The sequence below is a fragment of the Achroia grisella genome, unplaced genomic scaffold (genome assembly GCF_030625045.1).
Source record: "Achroia grisella isolate CSIRO2021 unplaced genomic scaffold, CSIRO_AGI_Agris_v1 utg5758, whole genome shotgun sequence".
Lineage (NCBI taxonomy): Eukaryota > Metazoa > Arthropoda > Insecta > Lepidoptera > Pyralidae > Achroia > Achroia grisella.
The window spans coordinates 23,895-34,421 of NW_026712948.1; the positions used below are offsets into that span (position 1 = coordinate 23,895).

The 10,527-nt window shown below is 50.7% G+C and overlaps 1 protein-coding gene across 1 annotated transcript; it reads left to right on the forward strand.

Moving 5' to 3' along the window:
* The first annotated feature begins 6,683 nt into the window (after positions 1–6,683).
* LOC131848729 (tigger transposable element-derived protein 1-like) lies at positions 6,684–7,703 on the forward strand. The gene has a single exon (XM_059198666.1). It carries the CDS (start codon positions 6,684–6,686, stop codon positions 7,701–7,703), a length of 1,020 nt encoding a protein of 339 aa, XP_059054649.1.
* The last annotated feature ends 2,824 nt before the right edge of the window (positions 7,704–10,527 follow it).

A 10,527-nucleotide genomic window follows, 5' to 3' on the forward strand; every position in this document is an offset into this window, starting at 1 on the left:
CTACTATCGAGCACTCCACAGGCCCAGGTATTGTTACCTACTGCACGCATTAAAATATATTCACACTCAGTTACCACGATTTATGCCAGGGCTTTATTGGATAGTGCATCACAGACTTCTTTCGTCAATCAAAAGGTTGTCGATTTATTAAATATTAATACAACAAAAAGAAGTCACACAACTATTATAGGAATAACAAATAAAGAGCAGACAGTTGATAGACAAGTTGACCTTGAAATACACTCCACTGTATATCCATTCAAGATCAATGCTTTTCTTCCAGACAAGGATTATTTAAAAGAGCAACACACAAGTTTCTTGCTCGTTCTTCTTGTGATGAGACAGCTTTCCGAACGAGTGGTAGATAAAAAACAAATTGTTATGACTATTCAAAAGTGCTTAAATTAAGTTTATTTGAATAAATGATTTTCTATTCTATTCTATTGTCCTACTTTGGCCAATAATAAACTGGCAAAAAAGGTTAAACCTGTTCCGCCAGGCGCATCCAAAAAAAATTGTTATTTTTTACACTTTTAATTATAGCATCGAACGCTATTTTTTAATCTGCCACCAACTTGGATACATTCATACTACATATTCAACTTGGATATATACATGTTGACAAATACTGATAAGTCGTTAACATTGTATGAGTTCGGTAAGCATGATGCAATTTTAAATGTTAATTCATGATAAATAAATGAGTAATATGAGAATTTTTTGCTAAAATAATGGGATGTCTTTGACAATACGGAATTTCAGATTCCTGTAATCTGCCACCAACTTTAAGTAATTCTTTGCCGTCAATGAAGTGATACAGTGAAATTTTATTTAATTTAAGGTAATTATTAAGGTTAAGAAATATTTTAATTTTGACATCTAGACTAGCTAAATTTGTCTAAGGGCTTCATCCATGCCAATGCAAGAGACATAAAACAAAATTTCGTGAAACTTTTTCATAATTTTTATTTGACGTATATATGCACAACGCATTTAAGACGCTCAAATTCAGCAAATCGAAAAATATTGCCAAAGGCCATCGCCTAGAATTTCTTGAGATATCATATAGTGAGCACATTTTGTCTACCAAATCTACGCCATTATTTCTTCTATTATAATACGTATAAGTCAATTATCTATTGTATATTAGTTCTCTCGACAAATTAAACCATGCGTTGCTCTGTAGAACAAAGAAATTTTATTGAAAGTTTTACAATTTTTGATACAAACAAACTATAAATCATACACGAGTCACCGCAATTACCTGTAGAACAAAGAAACGACATTTAATGTTTATTTGTCGATCCTTTTCACCAAAACACTGTTATTTTCAATTACTGTCACTCACAATCCCTGTTTTACAATCCACCATACTTCTACTCCTCTTTAACAATTAGCGCCATCTATTGGAAGTCGATGAGAGCAATTGACGCTCAATAACGCGCCTAAAAGCAAACCTTAAAGGGATGCTAAGTAAGTATTCCTTTATATACGTTATAAATACTGGTTTAAAAATCAAACTGGTTTTCAAATCGCGGACATAATTCAAATTGTGGACATAACAATTACAACTTTTGTAGGTTTTGCAACATAAGACAATTATGTGTAAGGTGTGTGAAATCCAAATTTTGTGGAATGCCATACGAAACTCCAAAGGAACTTCCCTTTTATGTTTTCTGACAGTACCAACAGTAGTTTGTTGTCAAAAAGTTGCTTAGCAACCTGCAGAGACGAAAACCTATGGACGTTACGGTTTTTTCCAAAGATAGGTTGGAGGACTCTCATCACTACATTAGCTCGTTCATTACTCAATCGAAAGGGGCCCACAGGCTGGTGGCGTAAATCTCCAAATTATGTGTATATGGGTAATGAACATCTACAAGAGCGAATACTTTTATGCCATATTTTGAGGGTTTACTCGGAATATATTGACGAAATGGGCAGCGTCCTCTAAATGCTAAAAGCTTTAATCTAAAGTCAGTTCAGCACTTGGCGTAAAATATTCCTGAAATTTGGCAATCATTTTTTCAAATATTTCCCGTATTGGAGCTAGTTTGTCAATAGGAGTACGATCAGGACTGCTACTGTCTATGCCGGAAATATCCGTAACGCAACGGCGAGTCCGACGAGAGTAACTGTCTCTTGACCGGCATTGATGTTAAAGAAGTGTGCTCCGGAGTTGTGTTCCGTACTCACGTGCCTTTTCGCGCTTTCGTACTCCTTTTAATTTAATGATTTATGGCCTGGTTTCAAATACCATCCAGGCCTGTGGAGGTTGAGGAGGAGGCCAATTGGCTCGGGGATGCCATGACCCGCATATGCGATGCGGCCATGCCCCGGGCCCGCCTCCCCCCTCCTAGGCGTCAGGTGTACTGGTGGTCTGAAGAGATAGCGGCCTAGCGAGTAGAAAGCATGGCCGCTAGACGCCAGTACACCAGGCACCGCCGACTCAGGCGGGGCCGTGACGCCGCTGTGGAAGCAGGGCTGCGGGCGCACTACAGTGAGAAGAAGAAAGCGCTCCAGCTCGCCATCAGCAGGGCCAAAGAAAGAGCCAGGGAGGAACTCCTGGAGACTCTTAAAAGAGATCCGTGGGGGCGCCCATATAGGAGTGCAAGGGGCAAACTTTGCCCCTGGGCGCCACCCGCGGCAGAGAGTCTCCAGCCCCAACAATTGGAGGGGGTGTTGACAGCTCTATTCCCTGAGCAGTCAGAGTTCACACCCCCTCCTATGGTGCCGCGCAGCCGTCAAATAGAGGAAGACGGCGGCGGCATCCAAGGGGAAGTTGGAGTTCCGTCGATAACGACGGAAGAGTTCTCCACGGCCGTGGACAAGCTCCGGGGCAAGAAAACTGCTCCGGGGCCTAATGGTGTTCCCGGCCGGGCTCTGTATTTGGCCCTAGGTGCCCTTGGGGACCGGCTCCTTAGCCTCTTCAATGAGTGCATGGAGTCGGGGCGATTTCCCAAGAAGTGGAAGACGGGCAGAGTAGTCCTGCTCCGCAAGGAGGGGCGCCCTGCGGATTCCGTATCTCCCTCGGCGTTCCGCCCGATAGTCCTTCTTGACGAGGTCGGCAAACTATTCGCGAGGATTATAGTGCGCCGCCTCGTCAAGCACTTGGTCCAGGTGGGTCCCGACCTATCCCCGAATCAATTCGGGTTCCGGGAGGGCCGATCCACGATCGATGCGATCGCACAGGTTCGTGCCCTCTCGGACGAAGTGGTCTCCCGGGGAGGGGTGTTGTTGGCGGTGTCTCTTGACATCAAAAATGCCTTCAACACCCTTCCCTTTGAATGTGTTAGGGAGGCACTAAAGTACCACCAAGTGCCTCCCTACCTTCGGGAGGTAGTCGGGGCCTACTTCCAGGACCGAAAAGTCGTTTGTATCGGGCGGAACGGCGCGGTGATTGAGAGGGAGATGCAGCGCGGTGTTCCACAGGGATCGGTTCTGGGTCCGGTCCTGTGGAACATCGGGTATGACTGGAATCTGCGGGGCGCCTTGCTCGACGGGACCAGCGTAGTCTGCTATGCGGACGATACGCTGGTAACGTCCCGCGGGCGGGACTACAGGGAGGCTGCCCGTCTTGCTACCGCCAGTGTGGCACTTGTCGTCGGCAGGATCAGGAGGTTAGGGCTCCAGGTGGCGCTCGAGAAGTCAGAGGTCCTTTGTTTCCATGGGCCCCGACGAGCGCCGCCACCAGGAGCCCATATAGTGGTCAGCGGTCATAGGCTCGAGGTCAAGCCACATATTAGGTACTTAGGGCTTGACCTCGATAGTCGCTGGGGTTTCCGGTTCCACTTCAAGAACCTGGCTCCCCGTCTTATGGCGGCGGCTGGCGCTTTAAGCTGGCTGCTGCCTAACATCGGGGGGCCGGGGGACAATTGTCGCCGCCTCTACATGGGTGTGGTACAATCGATGGCCCTATACGGGGCCCCTATATGGCATGGGGCCCTGTCCAGGGAAAATATGGCCTTGCTCCTGCGTCCGCAGCGAGCAATGGCCATAAGGGTCATCAGAGGGTACCGCACCGTCTCGAGAGAGGCGGCGTGTCTGTTAGCGGCCTTGGGACCTAGTAGCGGAATCCCGCGCGTCATTATACCAATGGCGTGCGGATGAGAGGGCCCAAGGAAGGGAGCCCTCCGGAGTGGAACTCGGGGAACGGAGATCCCACCTCCGACGTGTCCTCAGGGAGAAATGGGAAGAAAGGCTGGCCAACCCTACGGCCGGCCTGAGGACCGTCGAGGCTGTCCGTCCAGTTCTCAAAGAATGGATGGGCAGGCGACGATGGCCGCTGACCTATCGACTTACGCAGGTGCTGTCCGGACATGGGTGTTTCGGGCGGTACCTGTGTAATGTCGCACGGAGGGAGCCGACGACAATGTGTCACCAGTGCGGATGCGACCAAGACACGGCGCAGCATGTTCTGGAGGAGTGCCCTGCATTCGCAGAGGAGCGCCGCGTCTTGGTCGCGGAAGTGGGGGCCGACCTCTCGCTGCCGAATATAGTTCGGGCAATGGTTAGGAGCGAGGAGTCGTGGCTGGCAGTACTCACCTTCTGCGATGAAGTTATTTCGCAGAAGGAGGCGGCGGAGAGGGACCGGGAGTATGATCCTTCCGCCCCAATGATCCGCCGCCGGAGGACCAGGCGTAGACGTCGGGACGAGCCCAACTCCGTCCCGAGTCTACCCCCCACGGGGGCCGGGGTGCATGCCTTGAGGGAGGCATCACCCCACAACCAGGCCCCTGGAGGCGTGCGCGTGTACCCACGCGCCTCCACGAGAAGGTAGGGTGCAAGTCATAGCACCCTAACCAGAGAGGGGGCCTGTCCTACAACATCTACAGGACAGGCCAATCCGCCGAAGTCTGGGTAGAGTGCCAAGTGCGAACCCCGGACTTCGGCCCACGGCACCTCGAGGTATACCGTGTGGTTTTTTAGTGGGTACAAGTCCCACACACCACCTCGCCATCCCTCCGGCGGGGTGACGGTCTTTTGAAGATTTTTCCACACGTTAAAAAAAAAAAAAAAAAAAAGGTTTCACACATGATGCAACAATATTCAATAATTCTATACTGAGAGGTAACAGGTTTTTCTAAATTATACTATTTTTATAAAATTGATATTGGTTTTGAGATCCCTGTAATAATTATTATCAATCTTTACAGCTCAATGTGATGCCGGTGATTTTGGAAACAGATGGTTGCTTGGTGACAGTATCAAAACAGATCATATTTTGTTGACTCCACTATTAAACCCAGTTACAGAAGCAGAGATTCGTTACAATGAATCACATATTAAAACTAGGAACGGTAATAATAACCAGTAACATATTTTATATACATTGTGTTCCGGATCCCTAATCATTGTAAATAGTTTATAGTTTGTATAGAAATAGGTTCGACTAGATATAGTAAATTGATAAATAGAACATTGTTACCCAGTAACAGATTAAGCATGGTCGCTTTAATAGGGACAAATTTGTAGAAATTTAATTACTTTTATAGTTTGGTCATTGTTTGTATGATTAATTAACAAGTAACACTATAGGATAAGATGGCAAAAATAAACGATTATCATTGCTGTGGTTTTACTCCGAAATAGATACAGAATAGTAAATAGCATAGGAAGTAGATCCCAAAATCGAGACATAGACTTAGAATTAACCATAGAAGGGATCTTTTATATATTCATGTGTACTTATGTGTCGGGATAATAGTAAACATTGTAATGTGCGTTGCGCGGCAGCCTCCGTACGACTGACGCGCGACCTCGCTCTCCCGCGCTATATATATACGAGGGGGAAGGGGATCGAGGTCATATAAAAGGCGCGATCCGCGAAATCGCGGACCAATTCCGCGCACGTAGCGCAGTTACGTTCGCGCGTTCTTATTCTAATACTTCGCCGCGTGTTAGGTGCACTCGGTGAACCTAGCGTGGCCCGGGGCCTCCGTGTCCCGCGCCGATCGCGGCCGACCGCGCTCTCGGCATCCGTTCCGACACAGTGCTACCGGACTTTCCGCGTGTGTAGTGTTGTGTTGTGAGGACTGAAGGAGGAACTCTCTTCGTTCAAGTGAAGTGTTGTGTGTGGACGTTCAGTGGCACGGACTGTCGTGAGTTAGGGAGGTGCGTCACGCCTATTGCTCGACGCGCCGATCCGAGCCGCCGCCGCTGCCACCAACACCCGCCGACGCCTGCTGCCTGCCGCCCGCCGCCGACGCCACCAAGTAGGTTCGCTTAGGTACACATTTTTCACTCAATAAGATTAGTGATCTTACATATTAGGGTCACATATCAATAGGCACTCACTCCCCGGCAGGGAAGCCCCCGCTGACACCGTCAGCTGCACATTAAGTCCTGTCTTATCTTATTTTCTATACAGGCGGTCCTCGACTTACGTCGTTTCGATTTACGTCGTTTCAAGTTACGTCAAACAATGTTTTGACACTATTCCTCAAGCATACGTCATTTGTTTCGATTTCCGGCATATCGGAGAATTCACTTGTCGCAAGGTCAATGTCCGTGAGGGGCGCGGGCGGGGCGCGGTGTCGTCTCGTGCGGGGAATACCCCGCAAATGTCGCTGATTTTGTTTAGTACATTCAGGGACAACGGACAATCAAGACGTAATAAATTAGTTTTTTTGCATCTTTGACAGTTTTTGTGTTTACATACATATTTAAGTGAATTTTAAACAATGCCACCTAAACAAGACAGTAATAATAAAGTGAAGAAGAGAGTAAGAAAGTCAATTACAATGGAGGTTAAATCTAAGATTTTAAAACTCAAAGATCGCGGTTATTCGACTTCATCTATTGGACGAGAACTTAATTTATCACGCACGACGGTACAAACAATATTGAAAGATAAAGAAAAACTCTTAACAGCTCTTCCTTCCGTCTCTTCAAACAGCACTATTATACGCAAAAGGAATGCTTTAATTTATGAAATGGAAAAACTGTTGTACAATTGGATTCAAGATCAAACTCAGCGACGGGTTCCTCTAAGTTTGGCTATTATACAAAATAAGGCGCTGAGTATCATCAACACACTGCAAAATAAACGTGGCGAGAATAATAGTGACGAAACAAAATGTTTTTCTGCCAGTCGCGGATGGTTCATGCGCTTTAAAACGAGATATTCGTTACATAACATTCGAGTGCAAGGAGAAGCTGCTAGTGCCGATCATGTGGCTGCTCAGAGTTTTCCTGGAATATTAAAGGAAATTATCGAAAGTGGAGACTATTCGCCTAAACAAATTTTTAACGTGGACGAAACTGGTTTGTTTTGGAAAAAAATGCCCTCTCGTACTTTTATATCACAGGAAGAAAAGTCTATGCCTGGATTTAAAGCGGCTAAAGATCGTTTGACGTTGTTATTGGGTTCGAATGTTGAAGGTGATTTTAAATTGAAACCCCTTTTAGTTTATAGGTCTGAAAATCCTCGAGCTCTCAAAAATTACGTCAAGAGTACTCTTCCAGTTATATGGAAGGCTAATCCAAAGGCATGGGTTACATCAATACTTTTTGAAGAATGGTTTACTAAGCATTTTATACCTGAAGTGAAACAGTACTGTTCAAACAATAATTTGGCTTATAAAGCTTTACTTATTTTGGACAATGCTCCCGGCCATCCTGTGCGTATTGCCGATATTGATCCTCAAATCAAAGTCGTGTTCCTGCCTCCCACTCTCGCTTTCCAATTTGTTGCTTGTTGAGTCTACCGTTGGTCGTGTGATCCTCTGTGAGATTCCGGTTCGCCGTCGAGTCTCCAGAGTGAGCCCCGCAACTGGTGCCCACTTGCGCAAATTGTTGAGAGCGATACAGTGCGTAATCCAACTACACAAAGTGTACTTTGTTTAGCAAGAGAACGCGCTAGGATTGCAGACCGAATTTGTTGGTGCAAATTCGTCGCTGCAATCCACTTGCGACTGTCTTACAGTGCGATCTCCTGCCCTTTCAGGGCGGAATTCCCTACTTTTCGGTAGGTTCGTCGTGGGGTTCCAGCCCCCACACCACCCTCTTCCACCCCTCCAGTCCCCTTTCCTAGTACATCACCCTTTCGTGTCGTGATGTCGCAAAGGGGCAAAGCCCCCAGGAAACCTCCTGACAGGGGAGCTCCCCGAACTGTTGTGCGTCGGGATTTAAGGAACCCGACCAAGCTGGTCCCCGCCACTGAGCTGGGGACCTTCCACGCTCGCCCGGCATCCAAGGGCACCCCCTCTGCCCTCGCGGGAAGCGGCAATGATGCCGCCGACCGGGAACCAGGCAGAGGGGAAAGATGCGCGCAACCTGGCCCATCTAAAAGACGCGCACCGCCGTCGCCGACCTCGCCCGCTAGAGGCGACAAACGGAGGGACGTAGAGGAGTCCCCCCCCGCGACCTTGACCTAGTGAAGGTGCCGCCGACGCCGAGAATCCGGCTTGTGGACAAGGGCTACCAACCCCTACCGTCCCAGTCGGGTACCGTGCGGCGAAAGCCCTCACCCCCTCCGCGCTCACCCTCCCCCGCCGGATAGCGGGAGCGAGGAGGAAGGGAAGACAGGCGTTTTTACGGCGACGTACATACGTCGCCTGCGACCTCGCCTGAGCCTTCGCCAGCACCCTCGCGTGTGCCCTCGCCGCTACCTCGCTCCTATACGCTAGATAGGGGCGAGTATGACGCCACGTCATATGCGGCACTCGAATCGGTGCCACAATCGCCCGAGCCGATGCTCCCCCCCGTCCCCTCGCCGCGACGACGAACCCCGCCGTCCTTTGCGGCAGTAGTGGCAGGCCCCGCCACCCCAACCCCCGCCACCACGGCTCCAGCCCCGCAAATGCCCTCACAGGGTAAGATCGCCGACACGGGCGTAGAACCCGCCACAGGGCGAGGCAAATACCCCCCAATAGTGGTAGAACGCCTCCCTAACTGGACGCGCCACTTCGACCAGCTCAGGCGCGTACTGGGGGAGGCACCCAACGCAAGACCCTACGGCACTGGGGTTAGATTCCTGCCTAGGACGGACGAAGAATTCCGTGCCGTCCAAAGGTATTTGATAGAGGCCAGCGAAAAGGACCCAACAATAAGTTGGTACTTTTATAGCCTGGCCTCCGAACTGCCCACCAAGGTGGCGATACGGGGCCTCCCCGCCGACACTCCCAATGAGAGGATAGTGGAGGCACTGCAGGAGAAGGGGTTCGGAGTGCGGCTAGTGCGGGGCATACCCGCGCGTCGCGGCCGCCCCGGCTGCATTTTCCACGCCCAACTCGACCCCATGGACAGGGACGAGCTCACACGCTTGTACGCGACTGACGAGCTCCTGTACATGCGGGGCGTCGTAGTTGAGGCGTGGAAGCCGGCATCGGTGCTGCCACAATGCCACAGATGCCAGGCATTCGGCCATGCATCGGCCAACTGTCACCGGCCTGTAAAATGCGTTCGCTGTGGTGGGGAGCACCCGGCGGCGAACTGCGACAGGCCGCGTGACCAAAAGCCGACATGTGCCAACTGCGCAAAACCTCACACCGCCAACGACCGGAAGTGCCCGGTGTATAAAAGAGAGGCCCGGCAGAGGGGAATCAAGCCCCGTCCCCCCGTCCCCACTGCGTCGTCGACGGCGCCCAAGGCGCAGCAACGGCGGCGCAATAATCCCACCGCGGCGCCTCGTACATACGTCGCCCAGGCTCCCCCTCCCGTAATAACGGTCGAGGAAACCGCTGGCGCCAACCTAATGGCGCCGGCTAACGAACCGACGCAACGAGGCGCCGACGCCGGTGCAATTAAAAAGCGCCGCCGCCGAAGACGCGGCAAGAAGAGGCGCGGAGATGACCCCGTGACGGCATCAACCCCAATCCCCTTCCTACCTGATCCCACCCCAATATTTGCGTACAACGCACCCCCCTCCCTTCCCATGCATGCCGTCCCAAATCAGGGCCCGCGTGCAGCGCCACGTCGCCGCCAGGCGGCGCCACCGGCACACACTGTGCCGAGAGTGGCATTCAAGCCGCTTTTGGCGGACGTAAGACGCGCACCTCCCGCGCCTCCCACATACACCGCATACCCCGCGCCGCGTTCGGCACACGCCGCGCCCGCGCCCTTCACACAAGCGCCCGTCGACAGAGCACTGAACATGCTTATTAGCCTGTTGACGGAGCTGCTAACTACGCTCGCGGCCGGCGCGGACACAAAGTCGGCGGCATTAAATGGATTGGCCAAAATCCAACAGTACACAAATGGCGGGTACTAGCCTGCGCATTGTGTACTGGAACCCCGGGGGAATAAAGGATAAAGTCCAGGACCTCCGTCTCCTAGCTCGCACCCAGGATGTACACATCATACTCCTGGGTGAAACGAAGCTCACAGAAAAGGAGACGTTGAGGGTGCCTAACTACCACGTGTATAGACGCGACGAAACGTCACCGGCGGGCATTGCGTACCGCGGTACGGCGGTACTAGTCCGTCGGGACGTGGTCCACGTGGAGTTAGAGCGCCCCGAGTTCCGCGTCATGCGCTCCATAGGAGTCAGCATCAACGTCGACGGCGCGGAACTGAAGGTCCTGG